The sequence below is a fragment of the Chlorocebus sabaeus genome, chromosome 8 (assembly GCF_047675955.1).
Source record: "Chlorocebus sabaeus isolate Y175 chromosome 8, mChlSab1.0.hap1, whole genome shotgun sequence".
Taxonomy (NCBI): domain Eukaryota; kingdom Metazoa; phylum Chordata; class Mammalia; order Primates; family Cercopithecidae; genus Chlorocebus; species Chlorocebus sabaeus.
In genome coordinates this window covers 71,315,679-71,340,178 of record NC_132911.1, presented here as the reverse complement: position 1 = coordinate 71,340,178, position 24,500 = coordinate 71,315,679, and the positions used below count along the sequence as shown (strand labels likewise).

The 24,500-nt window shown below is 36.5% G+C and overlaps 1 protein-coding gene across 12 annotated transcripts in view; it reads right to left on the bottom strand.

Annotated features, from left to right (window-relative positions):
• Positions 1-24,500, bottom strand: part of CSPP1 (centrosome and spindle pole associated protein 1) — a 132,563-nt gene that overhangs the window by 55,516 nt on the left and 52,547 nt on the right. For 10 of the 12 annotated variants that reach the window (XR_012093703.1, XR_012093704.1, XR_012093705.1 and 7 more), the window contains 5 exons: positions 22,803-23,011; positions 20,560-20,681; positions 20,114-20,192; positions 6,950-7,079; positions 1,458-1,605 (listed from right to left, as the gene is read on the bottom strand). Coding sequence is in view for 9 of the 12 variants with exons in the window: in XM_073018143.1 (XP_072874244.1) it covers positions 1,458-1,605; positions 6,950-7,079; positions 20,114-20,192; positions 20,560-20,681; positions 22,803-23,011 (688 nt within the window). In the remaining 3 variants the exon portion in view is untranslated. The remainder of the gene's footprint in view (positions 1-1,457; positions 1,606-6,949; positions 7,080-20,113; positions 20,193-20,559; positions 20,682-22,802; positions 23,012-24,500) is intronic. The other 2 variants (XM_073018144.1, XM_073018145.1) reach the window with 1 other exon arrangement.

The following is a 24,500-nucleotide window of genomic DNA, read 5'->3' as shown; positions in this document are numbered from 1 at the left end:
GGCTCACACCTGTAATCCCAGCACTTTGGGAGGCTGAGATGGGTGGAATACCTGAGGTCAGGAGTTTGAGAACAGCCTGACCAACATGGTGAAATCCCATCTCTAATAAAAACACAAAAATTAGCCGGGCATGATGGTGCATGCCTATAAATCCCAGTTACTTGGGAGGTTGAAGCAGAAGAATTGCTTCAACCTGGGAGGCAGAGGTTGCAGTGAGCCAAGATGGTGCCATTGCATTCCAGCCTGGGTGACAGAGTGAAACTCGTCTCAAAAAAATTAATTAAATTAAAGTAAATTAAAGTGGGCCTCAAATATGTCTTTTAAAAAAAACAATATTTAACAAAGAAGCAAAGGCATAATACATAAGAATTCTAACTCAACATCCAATCTTTCGATTCTATCACTCATCTATTCCTACAATATATAATACCTAAAGAACATGAAATGTATATCTTTGATCTACTTTTATTCTGCTTAACTAAACCTTAAACAGAGACCATCCTAATATATACAACAGCCCTTGGTAACTGCGGGTTCCACATCTGTGGATTCAATCAACCACAATTCAAAAACATTAAAAAACAAAAAAATGGAGGCTTGCATCTGTACTGAACATGTAAAAAGTCTTTTTTTCTTGTCATTATTCTCTAATACAAGATCACAACTATTTACATAGCATTTTCACTGTATTAGGTATTACAAGTAATCTGGAGATGATTTAAAGTATACAGGAGGACTTGTGTAGGTTATATGCAAACACTTTACCAATTTTATATCAGGAACTTGAGCATCTGTGGATTTGGGTATTCACAGGAGATCCTAGAACCAATGTTCCACAGGTACCAACAGACAACGGTATATAACAAGTTGTGCAAAGCCGCTCTTTCGAAGTATTTGTTGTGTGATTACTAGATCAAACATTTTTGAGAGTACACAATTGAAAGATAAATCAACAAATTATGAAACCTGCTAGAAAGTTTCTATGATCATGTCTTTTTTTTTTTTCCCAAAGGAATTCTTGCAATGAGCAGGTATATTGCATATATAAATTAAACACAAAATCCCCTCCCAAAACTGTTTTAGATCCTTCATTTCTAAGACATGTTACTAGTTTTTAACTTGTAATATGGGTTTTATCATTTTTTATGAGAAAACAAAATATTCTAAGAACCAGTTTCAGTAAAAACTTATCAACTAACATGAGCTTTTCTCTGCAGCTGGGTTATCAACATCAGAGGATGAAATATTTACAATAAAAACAAATGAATAGTATTCTGAGAAGAAATGCTTTCTAGCCTCTGTTATTATATTTATTCTCAAAATACCTCATATGCATTAAGTTACATACGTACCTTGCTATAGAGGCTATGATTCCTACTTTTTTCTACTCCCCAGTCTTTTAAAAAGTTAAAAATAATTTAGCTTATTTTAAAAACAAGTCAGTGGAAATAACATACTTATCAGATTTCCTTTTGTATCCCTGAGAGGAGCACCACCTCCACCTTTTCCCCAGGGATTATATGTTCTCATTTCAGCTTCTAATTTAGCTTCATATTCTTCTTTTTCTTCACGTTCTTTCTTCCTTCTTTCTTCTCTTTCCCGAATCTTGACAACATAAAATATATTTAAAATAAATGCTGACAAGTATTCCAATACAAGAAGTTAGTAATACCAGATGTTACTTTTTGTTAGAAAAACGAAAAAAAAAATTTTTTTCTTCAGTATACTCCCCTACAAAGATTAAAATCACAAATACGTAATACTCAATGGGCTCATGCCTACGGAGGTCAAGGTGGGCAGATCACGTAAGGTCAAGAGTTCAAGACCAGCCTGGCCAACATGGCAAAACCCCGTCTCTACTAAAAATACAAAAATTAGCCGAGTGTGGTTGCGCACATCTATAATCCCAGTTACTTGCATGGTTGAGGAACAAGAATTGCTTGAACCCAGGAGGTGGAGTTTGTAGTGAGCCGAGATTATGCCCCTGCACTTCAGCTTGGGCAACATTATGCAAGACACTGTCTCTAAATAATTAAATAACATTAAAAATAAAAATAATTCAATGGCTAGAATACATAGCCCCTGTTCCTCTATATACACCAAATGACTTTCCAGCCACTAAGGCTATTTCAGACTCAACTAACTCCTCCTTCCCTCCCCCAGTGTCTACCTGAGCCATTCCCTCTCTAACCCTGACAGTTCCATGGGACCATCAGATGGGACCATCAGAACCATCCCTATGTTCCTTTTTCATCTATCCTTTCAAGGGGAATGCCCAGCCACAAAGTCTACCCTCAACCTTACCAGACCTACTTTCCCTAGGCAAACTCTATTCTCAAAACTCTGAGGTTGGAGGATCAATGCTCTCTGGGGAATGCTTGGCAACGTTAAATACAGGCACACCTCATTTTATTGTGCTGCACTTTATTGTGCTTTGTAGACGTTGAATTATTTTTCTTTTTTTTTTTTTTTTTGAGATGGAGTCTCGCTCTGTCACCCAGGCTGGAGTGCAGTGGCACGATCTCGGCTCACTGCAAGCTCTGCTTCCCAGGTTCACGTCACTGTCCTGCCCCAGCCTCCGGAGTAGCTGGGACTACAGGAGCCCCCAACCATGCCCAGCTATTTTTTGTATTTTTAGTAGAGACAGGGTTTCACCATGTTAGCCAGGATGGTCTCGACCTCCTGACCTCATGATCCACCCACCTCAGCCTCCCAAAGTGCTGGGATTACAGGCATGAGCCACCACGCCCGGCTACAGACATTGCATATTTTACAAATTGAAGATTTATGGCAACCCTGAACTGAGGAGGTCTATCAGTAACATTTTTCTAACAGCATGGGATAATTTCATGTCTCTGTGTCACATTTTGGTAATTCTCACAATATTTCAAACTTTTAAAATTATTATTGTATCTGTTATGGTGATCTGTAATTGGTGATCTTTAATGTTACTATTGTAATTGTTTTGGGGCGCCATGAATCACACACACAAAAGATGGCAAATTTAATGGATAAATGTCATATGTATTCTGACTATTCTACCAATCAGCCATTCCCCTGTCTCTTTCTCTCTCCTTGGGTCTCTCTTTTCCCTGATAGAATACTGAAGTTAGGCCAATTAATAACCCTACGATGGCATGTAAGTGTTTGAGTGAATGAAAGAGTCACACCTCTCACTTTAAATCAAAAGTGACAAATGACTAAGCTTAGTGGGAAAGGCTTGTCAAATGCATAGATAGGCTGAAAGCTAGGCATCCTATGCTAAATAAACACTTTGCCCAGTTGTAAATGCACAGGAAGAATTCTTGAAGAAAATTTAAAGTGCTACTCCAGTAAACACATGAATGATAAGAAAGTGAAACAACCTTATTGCTGTTACAGAGAAAGTTTTAGTGGTCTAAATAGAAGATCAAACCAGCCCAGGATTTCCTTAAGCCAAAGCCTAAACGAGAGCAAGGCCCTAACTCTCTTCAATTCTATGAAGGCTGAGAGAAGTGAGGAAGCAGAAGAAAACTTGCAAGTTAGCAGAGGTTGGTTCATGAAGTTGGGGGAAAGCTGCCATCTCTATAACATAAAAGTACAACATGGGCCGGGCTCACACTTGTAATCCCAAAACTTTGGGAGGCCGAGGTGGGCGGATCACCTGAGATCAGGAGTTCGAGACCACCCTGACCAATATAGCGAAACTGCACCTCTACCAAAAAGACAAAAAAAAAAAAAAGAAAAAAAAATTAGCTGGGCGTGATTGTGGGTGCCTGCAGTCCCAGCTACTCGGGAGGCTGAGGAGGAGGTTGCAGTGAGCCAAGATCGTGCCACTGTACTCCACCCTAGGCTGGGCGACAGAGTGCAACTTTGTCTCAAAACAAAAATAAAAATAAAAAAGTAGAACATGAGGCAGCAAGTGCTGATGGAGAAGCTGCAGCAAGTTACCCAGAAAGTCTAGCTCAGATAACTGATGAAGGTGGTTCCACTAAACAACAGATATTCAATGGAGACAAAACAGCCTTGTATTAAAAGAAGACTTTCATAGCTAGTAAAGAGACATCAATGTCTGGTTTCAAGCTTCAAAGGACAGGCTGACTCTCTCATTAGAAGCTAATGCAGCTGGTGACTTTAAGTTGAAGCCAATGCTAATATACCATTCTGAAAACCTTAGGGCCCTTAAGAATGATGCTAAATCAGCCAGGCATGGTGGCTCATGCACTCTGGGAGGCCGAGGCAGGTGGATAACGAGGTCAGGAAATGGAGACCATCCTGGCTAACACGGTGAAACCCTGTCTCTACTAAAAATACAAAAAGAAAAAAAAAAAAAAATTATCCGGGTGTGGTGGCGGACACCTATAGTCCCCGCTACTCGGGAGGCTGAGGCAGAAGAATGGCGTGAACCTGGGAGGCAGAGCTTGCAGTGAGCTGAGATCGCACCACTGCACTCCAGCCTGGGCAACAGTGTGAGATTCCGTCTCAAAAAAAAAAAAAAAAAAAAAAAAAGGATGATGCTAAATCTACTCTGCCTATGCTCTAGAAAGGAAACAACAAAGCCTGGATTGCTGCACAACTGTTTCAAGAATGGTTTACTGAGTATTTTAAGTCCACTGTTGAGACTTACTAAAAAAAAAAAAAGAGAGATTCCTTTCAAAATATTACTGCTCATTGACAATGCACCTGGTCAATCAAGAGCTAGATATACAAGATGATTAACGTTGTTGTCATGCTTGCTAATACAATACCCATTCTGTAGCCCATTAACTCATTCAGTAATTTTGACACTGAATTCTTACTGTTCAGGAAATATGTTTCATAAAGCTATAGTTGCCACAAACAGTAATTCCTCTGATGGATCTGGGAAATCTAAACTGAAAGCCCTCTGGAGAGAATTTACCATTCCAGATGCCATCAAGAACATTTGTGAGTCATGGAAGGAAGTCAAAATATCAACAGTATCAGAAGTTCGAAAGAACTTGACTCTAACCCTCATGGATGACTTTGAGGGATTCAAGACTTCAGTGGTAGAAGTTACTGCAGATGTGGAAGAAATAGTAAGAGAACTGGAATTAGAAGTGAGGCATGGAAGACTTGAGAGAATTGCTGCAATCTCATGATGAAATTTCAATGGATGAGGAGTTGCTTCTTACAAATAAGCAAAGAAAGTGGTTTCTTGAGATGGAGTCTCCTCTTGGTGAATATGTTGTGAATATTGTTGAGATGACAACAAAGATTTAGAACATTACATAAACTAAGTTGATAAAGCATCAGCAGGGTTTTGAGAGGACTCCAAACTTTGAAAGAAGGTCTACTGCGGATAAAATGGTATCAAATAGCATCGTATCCTAGAGAAATCTTTTATGAATGGAGGAGTCAACTGATGCAGCAAATTTCACTGTTGTCTCATTTTAAGAAATTGCCACAGCCATCCAATATTCAGCAACTGCCACCCTGATCGGTCAGCAGCCATCAATATTGAGGCAAGACTCTCCACCAGCAAAAGGATTATGACTTGCTAAATTTTTTTTAGCAATACGGTATTTTTAAATTAAGTTTACGTATGTTAAGACATGTTGTACCTTAACAGACCACAGTATAGTGTAAAGATTAACTCTTTGTGCACTGGGAAACCAAAAAATTCATGTGAATCATTTCATTGTGATATTTGCTTTATTGCAGTGGTCTGTAACCAAACCTGCAATATTTCTGTAAAACTGTATTCAGTAAAAAAACAAACGCATTCTTATCATCACTAAGTATAAGCACAGGGTTGTTCTGTAGAGACATACGGATAGACAATAAACAAGTGTCTACATTTTGGAAAGTCACTTTTAAACTCATAACTATATGCACAGTAAAGTTAAGCAATCTTTTGCTCCAGCATAGCCAAAGAAGTCATCACACACATCAAATAGACCTCTATTGAAAAATGTAGTTTTGTCAGTGGTGTTTTTAACATGCTCATTCAAAAACAGATTCTGAATTTAAAATTCAGTCTTTTATTTGTAGAATCCTAACATACAAAAAATGTTGGTAATTCTGTAATTTTAAAAATCTTTCAAGAAAGTTGCCCATGTAAAAATTGAACAAAAGTACTTTTAAAAGAAATCCAAGTGGAATTCTATAGAAAAGTAACTAAGTTAGAGTCCCAGGGCCCTCTCAGAGGGTAGGGGAATTCCCACAAAGAACCCCACACATTTGATAGTTACTCTTAAATTCTCTGCAAATATTACAAACTACAAAATAATCCATTATCCTCCTCTGTAAACATGAACTACTTCCTGTTTTCTCTATTTTGGTTTATAGCCTCATTATTCTTCTAGGAATCATCTTCAAATCCTCTGTTATTTCTCCCTCCCTATATCTAAGTCCTGTCAATGAAACCTGAGAATTGTCTCTTAGATGTCTTCCCCAACATCCCCATCTGGTTCAGGGCCTCATCACCTCCTTAGTGGACTATCTACTAAATAATTTCCCTGCCACATCTCTTCCCAATTGTCCAAATCACAACCAATTATCTTCATAAAAGATAAATCTGCTCAAAGCAACCAATCCTTTCATACTTTTCTTGGCTTAAAATTTCCTTCCTTCAGCTCCCCATAACCAGATGAAACTGAAAACCCCTTATTAGCTAGTCCTTCACAATCTACTAGAACAATCTAACCCTCCAGCCCCTTCTTCCACACCAATTCCATTATCTGTATACACCAGCAACTTCTAATGTATTCATTGCACAACATGCAGCTCAAATATCAGCCACTGCGTGAAGTTCTCCCAACTGCCCCAGGCAATTATTTTCCCTATCCTATGCTTCCAAGAGCATTTTACTGTATCCACTTCAAAACTCAGCATTTTGAATTATAATTAACTGGTTTTTTCCCCTCCCCTGCCACACTCTGAGCTCTAAGGGACCACACCATGCATACACTTAAGATGTTCAACAGTAAATGAGTAAATGAATCAATACCTGCTGCTGCAAAGCCTCTTGGTAAGACTGAAGTGACTGTTTGGAAGGTTTCGGTTTATCTTCAAATATCAATCCTGAATTTATCACTTGATCACTTGTAACCTTCAGTTCATTCTGTCCAACCGTATTCCTACATCAAATACACAATAAATAATTTAAATCCATCGATGTCAAAGCAAGAAGAAAACACAACAGTTTTTTGAAATAGCATGGCATATAAATACATTTAAAAATACAGAAGGATATTTCTCTATAGGCCAAAGAGGAATCCTTAAGTAAGTGGCCCCTTCCTTAGCTCCTTTCTGCCTTTGTTTTGACAATCCTTGCAACTTTCAAATTTACTGCATCTATTTCTTAACCTAAGTAATAGTTACACAGGAGTGAAAAAGGTTTGTGGTAATTCATTGAACAGTACACATGTGACTTAGGCAGTTTCCTGAACATACAGAAATAATAACACAGCCAAAGTCCCTCAAGTAACACAATAACTAATGATTTATTTTTAAATGATTTACTAATAAAATTACTTCTTAGCTATTTCAAGAATAAAACAATGTAATTACAGGAAAAAGTCTATCTCAAATAAAATTAAAATTTTTGAAAAACTCACAAGGAAACATAAAAGAAAAAATTTTAAACATATTCTTGTTATATAAATCACAAGCAATAAAGTGCTGTTTCTTTGGGTTTTTTTGAGACAGGGTCCTACTTCGTCACCCAAGCTGTAGTGCAGTGGCGCCACCATAGCTCACTGCAGCCTTGATCTCCTGGAATCAAGTGATCCTTCAACCTCAGCCTTTCAAGTAGCTGAGGGTATAGGTGCACGTCACCACACCTGGCTCACGTTTTTTAGAAACGAAGTCTTCCTACATTACCCAGGCTGGTCTTGAACTCCTAAGCTCAAGTGATCTTCCTGTCTTAGCCTCCCAAAGTGCTGGGATTACAGGCGTGAGTCACTGTACCCAGCCAACATAACACATGTTTAAGTACAGGAATATACTGACTTTGAAGGCAGTAAAACATTTTAGAAATCTACATTATAAAAGATAAATTCAAATATTGATTTTATAATTTTTTGTTTTGTTTTGTTTTGAGATGGAGTTTCACTCTTGTCGCCCAGGCTAGAGAGCGATGGTGCCATCTCCGTTCACTGCAACATCCGCCTCCCGGGTTCAAGCAATTCTCCTGCCTCAGCCTCCCGAGTAGCTGGTACCACAAGTGCCCACCACCACACCCAGCTAATTTTCGTATTTTTAGTAGAGACAGGGTTTCACCATGTTGGCCAGGCTGGTCTTGAACTCCTGGCCTCAAGTGATCCACCCGCCTCAGCCTCCCAAAGTGCTGGGATTATAAGCATTAGCCACCGTGCCCAGCCTGATTTTAAAATTTTAAAAAAGCTTTCTCTTCTCCAAAAATATCACTGCTTTAAAAAATCAGTTCCATTGTGTATTTACCTTTTCTAACTTACAATCTTTTATTAAGATAAACAAGTATGTTTGTGTATACTATCACATTGGATTATGAGTGGGTAAAAGGGAAGATGAGGTAAACTAGATCAAATAGTTCCTAACTGACTTTTTATTTTTTCAGAGCAAGGGGGCTCTTTTTGTGTAAATGAATAAAGAAGGTTGAGAGGGTCTATGTGAGTAAACTCATTCTCTCAAAATATACTGTTTATAAATTATATGGTGGATTGGTTCTCTCAATATCTATTTCACTCATGATCCCTCCTATCTATATCGCCCACATACTCACAGACCCAAATTCTTAACCTTTATCTATCAACTCCTCCCTGACTCCCCCAAAAAGGGGGTTTAAGGATTTATGTAGTCAGATCAGGATGAAAGGAAGGAAATGATTAGGATATTAAGTACAGTTATCCCTTGGTATCTCTGAGGGATTGTTTCCAGGACTCTCTGCCTATACCAAAATCAGAGTACACTCAAGTCCCAAAGTGAGCCCTATGGAACTCCCACATAAAAAAAGTAGGCCCTCCACATACATAGATTTCACATCTCACTTTATTTATTGTACTTTCTATTGCAGTTGGTTGAAAAAAATCTACATGTAGGTGGACTCACAGTTTAAACCTGTGTTATTGAGGGTCAACTGTGTACAATTAAACGATTTTTAGTAAATTTATAAAGTTGTGCAACCATCACCATAATCCAGTTTTAGAACATTTTTATAACCCAAAAATATCCTTCATACCCATATGCAATCAACCCCTACTCAACCCCCAACCCCAGGTAATTAATTAAGTAGCCTACTTTCTGTCTCTACAGATTTGCACTTCCTGGACATTTTATATAAATGGGACCACTATAGTATACATGTATAGATTTATTTATCATAACATTTATAAGGTTCATCCATATTATATCAGTAGTTCATTACTTTTTGTTGCTGAATAGTACTTCATTGCATGAATATAACATATTTTGTTTATCCATTCACTCACTGATGGACACTTGAATTGTTTCCACTTTTTGACTATTATCAATAACGCAGCTATAAACATTCACATCCAAGTCTTTGCATCTACATGTATTTTTATTTCTTTTGATTACATGACTAGGAATGGAATCACAGTGTCATATTCTTTTTAAGGAACTTCCATTTCCTGCAACTGCTTTTGATATATTGATTTTGTAATCAGTAATTCTGTGAAAACTTTCATATTAATTCCAATATTAACCATATATTCTTTTGCAAATAACAGCAGTTTTCTCTCTTCCTTTCTAATCCTTGTACCTATCTTCCCTCCTTTCTTTCTCTTATTTTTGGCCTTGCTGAAATTATTAAGCCCTGTGAAAGGAAGCAATGATAGAATCTCAAAAGGAATGTTTTAAATCTATCACCATTAAATAAAATACATGATGTAAGTTTTTCATGTTTATAGGCTCCCCTCTAAACTACTTTATTACATTTTTAATCACTAATGAAATTATTTTAATGGTTGTGTCTATTGGGATATCATACAGCCTTCTTCTTTATTCTGTTAACATGGTAGATTACAGTAGTTGATTTTATCTAACACCAATTAGCTCCTAGTATTCAGACACTGTCCTAAACACTTTACATATTTTAACCATTCGATCATCAGAAAAACCCTATGAGGTGATACCATTATTACCCGAATTAACAGACAACGAATAGAAGTAAGAAATATACCTCAAGCTAATGCATGGTAAAAGTAGGATTCAAACCAAGGCAATCAGGCTACGAAGTCTAGGCTCTTAACTGATATACTCTACTACATTTAATCACCCTATATTCGAGAGTAATTCCAATTCAAGATCAATAATCCTTTCTCTATACTTTGAGGTTCAGTTTTAGAATTCTTGTGTCTGTGCTAATGAGTGTAACTAGCTTGTAATTTTCCATTTCATACTGGTCTTATTAGGTTTAAGTATCAAGATTATGAAAGTCTCATAATAGTAACTGGAGAGTATTCCTTCATTCCACACTCTGTATTAGTCTGTATAAGACTGAATCCGGCCAAGAAGCTTTTTTTTTTTTTTTTTTTTTTTGAGATGGCATCTCGCTCTAGTCACCCAGGCTGGAGTGCAGAGGCGTGATCTTGGCTCACTGAAACCTCCGCCTCTCAGGTTCAAGTGATTCTCCTGTCTCAGCCTCCCGAGTAGCTGGAACTACAGGCATGTGCCACCACACCCAGTTAATCTGAGATGGGGTTTCACCATGCTGACCAGGCTGGTTTTGAACTCCTGACCTCAGGTGATCCACCCACCTTGGTGTCCCAAAGTGCTGGGATTACAAACATGAGCCACTGCACCTGGCCAACAAGTTCTTAACTTATTCCATCACCAAAGTTGAAAAAGATCAGACAGTTAATAAAACAAACAATTTCCCAATTCTATTTTGGTTCTTCTTTTTTGAATTTTTTGCTCTATTACTGTAGTAAGTTGTACCTTTTGTTCCTATACTTTTAGTGGCTACACTAGAAATATAATAACACACCCATCTTTATGAAAGACTAAAGCTAATCAAAATCTTTACCATCTTCTCAAATGATACAAAAAATAAAGTGTGCTAAATTAATGAAGTCAATGGAAAGAAGACGGATTGTGTGTACATCAAAATAGCTCACAGAGTCACAGGTTCCTTCCACCTCTCATGCTAAAATGCTTGGAAACAAATAGAGATATTTGAAAGTCATTGGTTTGTAAGATAATTCAGCTGGTCACTCAGTTATCTAACTTTTATAACAAGTTTACACTTTTTAATGTGGCCTTCAGAAAAATTTAACAGAAAAGAACTTATAAACAACTATACTGAGGATGGGAATTAGGATTAACTATAAATGGGCATGAGGGATCTTATTGGAAGGATGAAAATGTTATAAAACTGATTTATAGAAAGCACTTCTAGAATGGCAGAATAAGAACTTTAAGAAAACCTGCTACTCCATTAAAGCAATGAGAACACGAGTCAAAATTGTCAAAACCAACTTTTTAATAATTCTGGTGCCATGTACTGAATTGTGTTCTTATATCAAAGCCCTGCATACTATTCTAATGGTATTTGGAGCTGGGGACTATGAGAGGTAATTAGGTTTAGATGAGATTAGGAAGGTACAGTCCTCGTGACGAGATTAAGTGTACTTAAGAAAAACTGGGGTAAAATGGAGTGGGGGAAAGACCAGAGACCTTGCTCTCTCTACTACATGAGGATACAATGACAAAGTCAGGAAAAGGGCCCTCATCAGGAACCAAATCTGCTGACACCTTTATCCTGGACTTCTATGTCTCCAAAACCAAGAAAAAATGTCTGTTGTTTAAGCCACCCAGTCTATGATATTTTGTTATAGCAGCCTGAGCTAAGTAATTTGGAAATTCATGGAAGGCTTAGAACAATCCAAGGAGAGTTTTTGTTTTTATGTTAAGGTTGGTTTTCAGTAAGAAAAACAAACTTTGTGGCATTTGAACTTGCCCTTTACTTTTCAATTTCTCCTTAGCTCTATCATAAACTTAAAATCTAAACGCTGCCCAAAGACAGTTGCTGTGAAAACCAGTAATCTAGTATCCACTGGACAGGTAGAATAGGTCTGGAATTCCCCAAAAATCCAATCTCTAGAAAAATCTCACTTTTGGCCTGTCTGGCAGCTCCCAGGAAAAGCCCCATTCACAGGGTCTACCTTTATTTTTACCAGACTCAGAGCTCTCTATCCTGGGGTTTTGTATAAAATAATCAGCAGTAATTACTTAACATCATAGCTATCTAAAACAGTGATACCAGCCAGAGCAAGCAAAAAGCTGACCAATAAAATTAAAAGAAAAATATGGGAAATAACATGCCCATGGGGCCTTGAAAAACTCCAATACATTCCTGAGAATTTAGAAACCCACATGCATGTGCAATTATACGGATGCCCGAGGAAGCTCTGAGAACACCTCTCATTTCTGGCTGGCATTGAGGCCCTGTGCAAGTGGGATGTGAAAGCTAAAAGCATGTACCAGCACATGCACACAGAACCAGTTGGCATAGGCTGGGAGGTTTATTCGGTCAAAGCTTTTAAAGAAATCTCAGTCTAATCATGAACTATTAAGCTATCCTAACAGAGACTTCAGTGGTCACATATGACAAAGAATACACACTTTACAAAGGGTACTTAGAAAACAGCAACAACAACAAACCACAAGGATGAGAATCTAATTTCCACAGTTGCCACACTATGTTTCCTAAATGTTCAGTTTTCACAAGAAAAATTATGACACTTGCAAAGAAATAGAGAATTATAAGCCATACATACAGTGAAAAAAGAAGTCAACAGAAAATTTCAGAGGAATACCATGCCTTGTATTTAATCAACAAAGATTTTTATTCAGTTATTAGAAATATGTTGAAAGAACTTAAAAAAAAAAAAAAGTCTAAAGAAATAAAGTGGCTGGGCACAGTGGCTCACGCCTATAATCCCAGCACTTTGAGAGGCCGAGGCGGGCAGATCACCTGAGGTCAGGAGTTGGAGACCAGCCTGACCAACATAGCAAAACCCTGTCTCTAGTAAAAATACAAAATTAGCCAGGCCTGGTGGCGCATACCTGTAATCCCAGCTACTCGGGAGGCTGAGGCAGGACAATCACTTGAACCTGGGAGGCAGAGGTTGCAGTGAGCCGAGATTGCACCACTGCACTCTAGCCTGGGCAACAAGAGTGAAACTCTGTCTCAAAAAAAGAATTAAATTGCGAAAACAATGTTTACCAAATAAAATTAACAACAAAGAGACAGAAATTACTTGTAAAAGAACCAAATAAAAATGATAGAGCTGAAAAATATAACTGTAAAGAAAAGGGAGCCAAGAGCACATCTGAGCAGGAAGAAGAAACAATCAGTGAACCTGAAGACAGGTCAATTGAGACTACCCAGTCTAGAACAGAAAGAAAAAGACTGAAGAAAAATGAACAAAGCTTCGGATATTCTGTGACACACCATCATGTGTACCAATGGGGGTCTCAGGAAGAGAAGACATAGAGAAAGGAACACAAAGAATGTTGGAAAAAATAATGGGCAAAAATATCCCAAATTTGATGAAAAATATTATCTACAGATCCAATAAGCTCATCAAACTCCAAGTAAGAAAAACTCAAAGGGATCCACACCTATACAGTCAAACAGTTGACAAAGAGAAATCCTGAAAGCAATAGAATAACCATTCATCACATACAAGGAATCCTCAGTAAGATTAACAGCTTATCAGAAACCATAAAGGCTAGGGGATGCCATATTGTGTTAAAAGATAAAGAATGCCAACCAATACAATTCCATACTATCAAAATTATCCTTCAAAAATGAAAGCTAAATTAAGACATTATTAAATACAATTCAGAGAAGTCATCACTAAGAGACCTGTTCTATAAGAAACGCTAAAGGGAGTCCTTCAGCTTGAAATGAAAGAACACTTGACAGCAATTGAAGTAAGCACAAACAAATAAAGAACACCAGTAAAGATAATTACATGGGCAAATATAAAAGATATTACAAATGTAAAGACGTTTGTAACTTTATTATTCTCTACTTGATTTAAAAGATAACTACGGATGGGCACAATGGCTCACATCTATAATCCTAGCACTTTGGGAGACCAAGTGGTTTGAGGCCAGGAGTTCATGACCAGCCTGGGATACAAAGAGAGATGCCTGTCTCTACAAAAAACTTAAAAAATAAAAAATTAGCTAGGCGTAGTGGGAGTAGTAGCTACTTGGGAGCCTGAGTGGGAGGATCCCTTGAATCCAGGAGTTTGACGCTGCAGTGAGCTATGATCATGCCACTGCACTCCAGCCTGGGTGACACAGCGAGATCCTATCTCCAAAACAAAACAAAACAAAAAAATTTTTTTAATTAGCTGGGCATTGGTGGTATACACCTGTAGTCCCAGCTATTGAGGAGGCTAAGGTGGGAAGATTGTTTGAGTTCAGGAGCTCAAGGCTGCAGTGAGCTATGATCATGCCACTGCACTCTGGCCTGTGCCCTGTCTCAAAAAGTAAATCAATCAATAAATAAGACAACTTCATAAGGCAATAATTATAAAACTGTGTTGAGAGACTTAAATGTATAATAGTGTGATTTGTATGACAACAATAGCATCAAGTAGAGAAAAGGAATGACTTTATATTAGAGAAAAGGTTTGTGTACCATTGAAATTAAGTTGCCCTTAATCTAAACTCATTTATTTTAAATTAAGATATTAATTTTAATCTGTAGGAAAACCACAAAAAAACTCAAAATTATGCAAAAAACACCAAAAATATCAAAATTGAATGCTATTAAATATTTAACATAAAAGAAACTAATAGGCCGGGCGCAGTAGCTTATGCCTATAATCCCATCACTTTCGGAGGCTAAGGTGCGCGGATCACGAGGTCAGGAGATCAAGACCATCCTGGCTAACATGGTGAAACCCTGTCTCTACTAAAAATACAAAAACAAAATTAGCCGGGTGTGGTGGTGGGCACCTGAAGTCCCAGCTACTCGGGAGGCTGAGGCAGGAAAATAGCATGAACCCGGGAGGTGGGGCTTGCAGTGAGCCGAGATTGCACCACTGCACTCCAGCCTGGGCAACAGCAAGACTCTATCTAAAAAAAAAAAAAAGAGGCTGGCCGCGGTGGCTCATGCCTGTAATCCCAGCACTTTGTGGGGCTGGGATCGCTGGAGCCAGAAGTTTGAGACCAGACTAGGAAACATGGCAAAATCCCATCTCTACAAAATATACAAATATTTACCCAGGCGTAGTGGCATGTGCCTGTAGTTCCAGCTCCTTGGGAGGTTGGAGTGGAAGGATTGCTTGAGCCCAGGAGTTTGAGGTTGCAGTGAGCTGTGTGATCACACCACTGCACTCCAGCCTGGGCGAGAGAACAAGACCCTGTCTCTTAAAAAAAAAAAGGAAGAAGAAAAAGAAGGTAATAAAGGAGGATTAAAGGATTAAAGGAATAAAAAGACCTAAGACATATAGAAAAAAATTGCAAAATGGCAAACATAAAAACTAGGATGTAATTGCATTCTGTCTATATAGAGACATCTTTATAGATTCAAAGACACAAATAAATTGAGGGTAAATATGAAAAATCATACACCATGCAAACAGTACTAAAAGAGAACCAGAAAAGCAACATTTATATTAGAACTAAAAGCACTTTATGACAAAAAAACTATTAGCAGAGACACAGAAGACTCTCTGATACTAATAAAAGGGTCAAATCTTCAGTAAGACACAATTATAAACATATGCATATAAAGAGAGACCTAAGAAATGAAACAAAAACTGACAGAATTGAAGAGAAAAATAGACAAGTCAAGAATAATAGTTGGAGTCCGGGTGTGGTGGCTCATGGCTGTAATCCTTGTACTTTGGGAGGCTGAGGCAAGAGGATCGCTTGAGGCCAGGCGTTCAAGATCACACTGGGCAACACAGGGAGACCCTGTTTCTACAAAAAATAAACAAATCAGTCAGGCGCAGTGGCACATGGCTGTAATCCTAGCTGCTCAGGAGGCTGGGGTAGGAGGATTGCTTGAGCCCAGAAGGTTGAGGCTACAGCAAACTATGGTCTCACAACTGTATTCCACCTTGGGCGACAGAGCAAGACTGTATATCAGAATACACACACACACACACACACACACACAGCAAGACTGTATATCAGAACATACACACACACAAAGTAATGGTTGGAGATTAAATACTTCACTTCTAATAACAGAACAACTACACAAGATCAACAAGGAAATACAAGAAATAACACTATAAACCAACCAGATCTAAGAGACACTTACAGAATAATACACACACCAACAGGATAATACACATTCTTCTCAAGTGCATGTGGAACACTCTCCAGGACAGACTACGTTAGGTCTTAAAAGAAGCCTCAATAAATTAAAAAGGACTGAATGAAATGATACAAAGTTTGTTCTCCAACTGCAACGTAATTATATTAGACATGAGTAACAGAAGGATATTTGGGAAATTCACAATTATATGGAAATTAAACAACATATTTCAAAATAACCAACAGGTTGATGAAGAAATTTTTTTTAATTGGAAAACATTTCGAGAGTAATGAAAGTGAAAAGACAACATATCAAAACTTAAAGGATATAGCTAAAACAGTACTAAGAGGAAAGCTTATACTTGTTAAGTATATATACCAAACAAAGGGAAAGATACCAAATCAATAATCTAGATTTTCATCTCTAGAAACCAGAAAAATGAGAGCAAACGGAACCCAAAGTAAGCAGAAGGGAGGAAATTTAAAAGATTACAGCAGAAATCAATGAAATCGAAACTAGAATAACAACAGAAAAAAAAAAAAAATCAACCAAACCAACAGTTATTTGAAAAGACCAACAAGATTGACAAATGTTTAGCTACACTGAACAACAAGAAGGCTCTGAATCTTCTATTAAAATCAGGAATTCTATGATGGGAAGAATGAGGTCAGAAAAATAAATAAGTAAATATAAAAAATAAAATATAATCAGAAATTCACAAAGGGACATCACTATTAATCTTCTGAAAATAAGAAAGGACTGTAAGGGAATATTATCAACAATTATATGCCAACAAATTGGACAACCTAGATGAGATGGACATATTCCTAGAAATAAAAACCTATCAAGACTAAATCATGAAGAAAAATAAAATCTGAATAGACCTATAACTAGTTACTGAAGAGACTGAATCTGTAATCAATAATCGCCCCACAAAGAAAAGCCCTGTACCTTACGGTTTCACTGGTGAATTCTATCAAACATTTAAAGAAGAACTAATATCAACCCTTCTCAAACTTTTTCAAAAAGTTCAAGAGGAGGGAACACTTCCTAATTCCTTCTATAAGCCCAGCATTATGCTCATACCAAAGCCAGAAAAAGACACCATAAGGAAACTACAACAGGACCACATATGAACACTGATGCAAAACTCCTTAACAAAATACTAGCAAACCAAATCCGGCAGCATATTAAAATAATTGTACACCATGACTAAGTGGAATTTATTCCTGGAAAACAAGGATGGTTATGGTTAAACATTAAAAAAATCAATCAATATACCACATTAAAAGAATAAAGGGGAAAAAACAACATGATCATCTCAATACAGAAAAGCATTTGACAAAATTTAACACTTGTATCATTAAAACTCAACAAACTAGGAACAGAATGAAATTACCTCAACATAATAAAAGCCATATATGAAAAACCCACAGCAAACATCATATACAACAGTGAAAGACTTTTCCTCTAAGATCAGGAACAAGGCAAGGATGCCCACTTTAGCCATTTCTATTAAACGTAGTACTGGAAGCTCTAGTCAGGATAATTAAGAAAGTAATTAAGAAAGAAAAATAAGGGGCCGGGCATGGTGGTTCACACCTGTAATCCCACGACTTTGGGAGGCTGAGGCAGGTGGATCACAAGGTCAGGAATTCGAGACCAGCCTGGCCAACATGGTGAAATCCCATCTCTACTAAAGATCAAAAAATTAGCCAGGCATAGTGGTGCACGCCTTTAACCCTAGTTACTCAGGAGGCTGAGCCAGAAGAATCACTTCAATCCAGGAGGCGGAGGTTGCAGTGAGCCCAGATCACACCATTGCACTCCAGCCTGGGTGACAGGGTAAGACTGTCTCAAAAATAAAATAAAATAAAATAAAAAGTATCCAAATCAGAAAGAAAAAGTAAAATTATCTCTGTTCACAGATCTTACCATCTTATTTGCAGAAAATTCTAGATTCTACAACAAAACTATTAAAATAAATGAATTCAGTAAAGTAACAGGATACAAGTCAACACCCAAAAATCAGCTGCATTTCTAAACACTAACAATGAACAATTTGAAAAGAAAATTATGAAAGGAATTCCATTTATGAAAGCAGCAAAAAGAATAAAATACTTAGGAATTAACTAAAGAAGTGGAAGACATATACTTATACAATGAAAACTATGAAATATTGCTGAAAGAAATTTTAAAAGACATAAATAAATGGACATATATCTTATGTTCATGGATCAGAAGATGTGACACTGTTAAAATGTCAAAACTACCCAAAGATTCAATACACTCACTACCAAAATCACAATGACTTTTTTGCAGAAATAGAAAAATTCATCCTATAATTCATACGAAATCTCCAGGAATCCAAAATGGCCAAAACAATATTGAAAAAGAACAAAGAGGACTCACATTTTCTGATTTCAAAACATTCAAAGCAACAGTGATCAAAATACTAAGGTACTGGGATAAAGGAAGACATACACACCAAGGGAAAAGGATAAATAGCCCAGAAATAAACTCTCGTATATTTGGTCCAATGATTTTCAACAAGAATGCCAGTATCTCTCAATGCAGAAAGGATAGTCTTTCCAACAAATGGTGCTAAGAAAACTGAATATCCACTTACAAAATAACTAAGACAAACCCTTATGCAATACCATAAAAAAATTAACTCAAAATGACTCAAACGTAAGACCTAAAATTATAAAACTCTCACAAGAAAAAATGGGGCAAAAGCTTCAGGATGTTGGATTTGGCAATGATTTCTCACACATGACACCAAAGGCATAGGCAACAATAATAAAAACAGATGAACTGGACTTTATGAAAATTTAAGAATTTTGTGCATCAAAAGGCAATATCAACACAGAATGGGAGCAAATATTTCCAAATCAAATACCTGACATAGTATTAATAACCAGGTAATATGGAGGACTCTGAAAGCTCAACAACAAAAAATAAACAACCTAATTAAAAAATGGGCCAAGTACTTGAAAAGACATTTCTCCAAAGAAGATAGACAAATGGCCAATAAGCATATGAAAAGATGCTCAACCTCACTAATCATTAGGGAAATGCAAATTTAAACTACAATGAAATACCATCTTATACTCATTAGAATGGTTACTATAAAAACAGAAAAAGAAAATAAGTATTGGCAAAGATGTGAAGAAATTGGAACCCTTGTGCCCTATTGGTGAGAATATAAAAAAGTACAGCACTTGTGGAAAACAGTACGGTAGTTCTTCAAAAAATTAAACATAGAATTACCATATGACCCAGCAATTCCAGCTCTTGGTACAGAACCAAAAAACTTGAAAACGAGATTTCAAAGAGATATTTGTAAACTCATGTTCACAGCAGCATTATTCACAAATAGCCAAAATGTGGAAGCAACCCAAAGTGTCCACTAATGGATAAATGGATAGATTTTAGATAAGCAAAATGTATACAATTACAATGGATTATAATTCAGCCTTAAAAAGGAAAGAAACTCTGAAATATGCTAAAAGACGGATGAACCTTGAGGACATTATGCAAAGTGAAATAAGCCAGTCACAAAAAGATAAACACTGTATGATTCCATTCAATATGAGGTACATGGAGTAGTCAAAATCAGAGACATAGAATGGTGGTTACCAGAGAATGGGGGTAGGGGAATGGGGAGGTACACCATTATTATTTAATGGGTCTAGAGTTTCAGTTTACAAGACAAAAAGAGTTCTGAAGATGGACTGTGGTGATGGTTGCACATTATGAAAATATTAAATACCACTAAATAGTATACTTTAAAATGTTAGGATTGTGGCTTTTAGGTTTTGTGTATCTTTACAAAATAAAAGTGGGGAAAAATTATTCTTTTAACTAATAACTTACACAACAGGTTGCGCTAGTTGGTGGGTGACAGGAGCACTAACATAAGCTGCAGGCTGTATGCCCATCATTCCTGAACCATCTTAAAGAAAAAAGAAAAGAAAAGTTTATTTAGAATAACCATTTAATAACATTTTATTTATTCCTCCAGAAAAAGGTACATAATCAAAATGTTACCTAGGGAAAACCATCAATATTTCCTTCTGAGTTAGAAGTTAGCAAAGAATAGCATAAGAAAACACAATTGTTATTTCTTAAATAGAGATGAAAAGGAAGTAACTATAAAATGTAACTGGGCTGTAAAATAGGGCATTTATTAAGTCAATATATAACATCTGAATTAAGCAAAGCTGTGCTTTTCTCATTTAGATATTTTTTGTTTACACAAAAAAACAATTTTCCTTATTGAGCCACGGGGGGAGAAAATGCTTACCCTATAGATAACTTACAATAAGCAAGACTGGGATCCAAAGTATTCCTGGCCCCATAAAAATAGTATGCATCATCATAAGGAGTTCGATAGTTAGTAGCCAAAGGTGGTAGTAGGGGAGGTGGAGGCAGAGGTGCAATCCTGTATGAAAATAAAAATGAAAAATTCCTCTCTTGTTTCATTGCAATTTTTTTTAAAAAATCAAGATATTACTCTTTTGCAAAAACAGTACTGAAAATCCTATCACTACTTTAGAAAAAGTCACCCCCTTGCTCCAATCATTCATCAAAAATTATGACTCAAAAAGCAAATACTATTACATAGGATTTCACAATTTCAGGTACATTTATGTAAGACAAAAACCTGGCTTAATATTCAACCAATTAATATCCAATAGGCACAATGTGCCAGTATCAAATAAAGACAGACATGGTCCCTGTCCCTCAGGAGTAACATGAAAATAAACAACTACAGTCAGGTACAAGCAAATTAAATAATTAATAGTACAAGCAAATTAAATTAAATAGTAATATAGCCCAGAAAACGTAGAGAGCTATAGGTACAGGAGCAGGGACATTTAAACCACATGAGGGAGAGAAAGAAAGCACATGTAAGGCTTTCCAGAAGAGGCAACGTTTAAGTCATGCTACTGGAGTGAGCTTGTGTGTGTTAGAGGAAGGACAATCCAGAAAGAGAAGGCAAAGAGCTACAAAACAGTGTAAGTACAAATGGTTCAGTCTGACTGAGGAAACAAGTGTATTTCTTAATAGTAAAATAAAAGCAACTTAAATACCAAAAGTAAAGTACTGACATAATCTTTAGTATTTCATAAATGTAAAACTTCTGAAAACCTCTACATTAGCACTTCATTACTGATTAGGAAATATCTCTGTATTTCCACCAATGCAGTATTTTTCAGTAGTAAAAATGGCAAAGGCAAATTCCTTTAAATGAATAGAAAGAGATGGCAGCATCCTTGAATGTTCTCACTGTTGTATGTATCTTAACAGGTTCTCCCTTGTCATATACTTCAAAATAATTCCAAAGAACTAAGAAGGCCCTGAAGTTCTCTTCAGTAGGGAATATCTTTCATATTTACTAGCCACTCAATGTGTCTAACCCTTACACTATCCTCACAACAAAGACACATAAACAAAAATGTCAAATAACTGTTATGAAAGGGAGCTGTCATTATCATTAAATCTAATTTTATAGAGATTTATACAAACTAATCCTCACTACCCTATAATTGTAAACATGAAATAAAATATACTACTACTCCACTTTTACAAATGAGAAAACTGAAGTTCAACAAAGGTGTGGTTTGCCCAAAATCCAGAGAGGAAAGCCAACCATTTCAATCCCTAATTCAATGCTGAGACCACCATAAAATGCTCTGACAATTCCAATCCCTCCTATTCTTGAGTCAGGAAGCCAACAGATGAAAAACACAAAGTCCCTGGTAAGTACAGTAAACACAGTTCTACAGTGGGTTAGTAACTAAAACACCAACTTCTACTGAAATAATATAGTTCAGAAAATATTGATGTTCAAAAAAGTTAAGAAAAACACCTCTAAATTTAAATATATTTTATAATTAATATACTACCAGTGAACAAAAAATAAGCCCAGGTCCTACAAAGAAGTATAGCCCAGAAAATATCAGTGTTAACAACAGGATTTTCTTTATGTATACTCTATTATAGCCTTTTACCTATAGAAATCAAATCTTTACCCCAATACCTAAATTACAGGTTTTATAATCTCAACACTTTTTATTTCAGGCATTTGAGTTACACAGCCCATAAGTAATCACAGAGAATGAGCTGAAGGAAACAGAAGCTAAATAAAATTATACATATAAAAGAGCCACATTAGAAACTTTTTCTGCACAAATTGAAGAATTCAATGTTTGCCAAGTGGAAACAACGAAATTGAAAAAAATGTACAACTTTTATATGTTAAAAGATATCAAAAACAGACATCCCAAAATACGACCTAAAAGTAAGTAAATACTAAAATGTACTTAGTAATTCATTCTAAAGATACAAAATCATCTTTAAACAATAAAATGTTTTAAGAATTTCCCTTATTTTTGTAATAGCAGAGAAAAAAACAAATTTCAGGAGAACTTATTTCACAAAACTGTTAACTGTACAAAATCTCTGAAGAATAATGTTATCTGCTTCAGCACATCCTTCTAAACATAAAATATAGCAATACCTTACCTAATTCCCACACACAAAACATTTAAACAAGCACCTGGGAGACACCATTTCACCAAAGGCGCTGTTGAGTCCACTGCGCAAATCTTCATTTTGAGAAGGAACGGAATGAACTGATGGGATGGGTGGGACAGATTGGGCAGATAAAGGAGGGAGAGGTGTCTGGAAAGCTATTCTGGGTCTTTCAGGTGGTATCATCTCTTCAAAGTGTCTTGGTGCCACACTAAACTGCTTTAGTCTATCAGGCTAAAATAAAGAAAAAAAATCTGTTTGTTACATATAATCATAAGTTTAAAGGTAGAAGGGACTTCAAAAGACCTCCTATCCCAGCAGGTACTTAAGACAGTCACAGAATAACAGAATTTTACAGCTATAAAAGACTCCAAATATCTATTTTTATTTATTTATTTATTGAATAACGGAATTTTACAGCTATAAAAGACTCTGAATATTTATTTATTAATTTATTAATTTATTTATTTATTTACTTTTGAGACAGAGTCTCACTCTGTCGCCCAGGCTGGAATGCAATGGCACGATCTCAGGTCACAGCAACTTCCACCTCCTGAGTTCAAGCAATTCTCCTGCCTCAGACTCAGAGTAGCTGGGATTACAGGCATCTGCTACCACGCACAGCTAATTTTTGTGAAGAAGGGGGTTTCGCCACATTGGCCAGGCTGGTCTCAAACTCCTGGCCTCAAGTGATCCACCTGCCTCAGCCTCCCAGGGTGCTGGAATTACAGGTGTGAGCTTCTGCGCCCGGCCAGATTCTCAATATCTAATGTTTATTTTATAAATGGGTAATTGAGGTTCTCTGAGAAGTAATATACCACCTAAGGTCTCGTTATTAGTAAAGAATTAAGTAAAGACTAGAGTCAGATATTAATTTTAAATATATCTGCAGTATTATTTCTATGTACTAGGACACTGTGCTACTTCTCTAATCGCCATTTCTGTTATCTGTTACAAAGTATTCTGTAAAACAGGGTCAGCAAATGCTTTCTGTAAAGGGCTAGACAGTAAATAGGATTTGCAAGACTACATAGTCTCTTCATAACGAGCAGACTCAGCCACAGTGCTAAAGCAGCCACAAACAGTATGTCAACGAATGAGCAAGGCTGTGCTGCAACAAAACTGTTTTTTATGAAAACAGGCAGCAAAAAAATTTGGCCACAAGCCACACTTTGCTAATCTCTACTTTAGAACATCACTTATATGCCCTTTTCTAAGATTTGCACATCTAAAGTAAACCCAAAAATAAAGGCCTGTTTCCTCTAATTACTTATTTATTCTCATAAATCAACTTGACACTCTATAGGAGCTTCAATTCAAAGATAAATAAGGTCTGTCACACACTAGTGTAACCATAAATACAAAATTTAACATGCCAACATATTACCTTAAAAAGCTCACCTTTTAAAAGGAAACTTTTGATTGATAAAAGAAAATACATTTAGCTTTGAAATTTATCTTCTTTTTTTTCTACCATGGTTATCAGGAATGATTTCTCAGGTTAACCTAGAAGCATACTGTCAGTGATGCTGGTGCAATATTAAACTTTTCCAAACAGATAACCCACAGGATATATTCTCGGCATAAGTAAAAGCAAATCAAAAGTTGCCTACAGGTAAATAATTTTAAGTTGCTGCATCCTTTTTAAGAATGAGCTTTTTAATGAAATTAAAGGTCTTAATCATCATTCAAAGATGAAACATGACTTGTATTAGAAATAAAT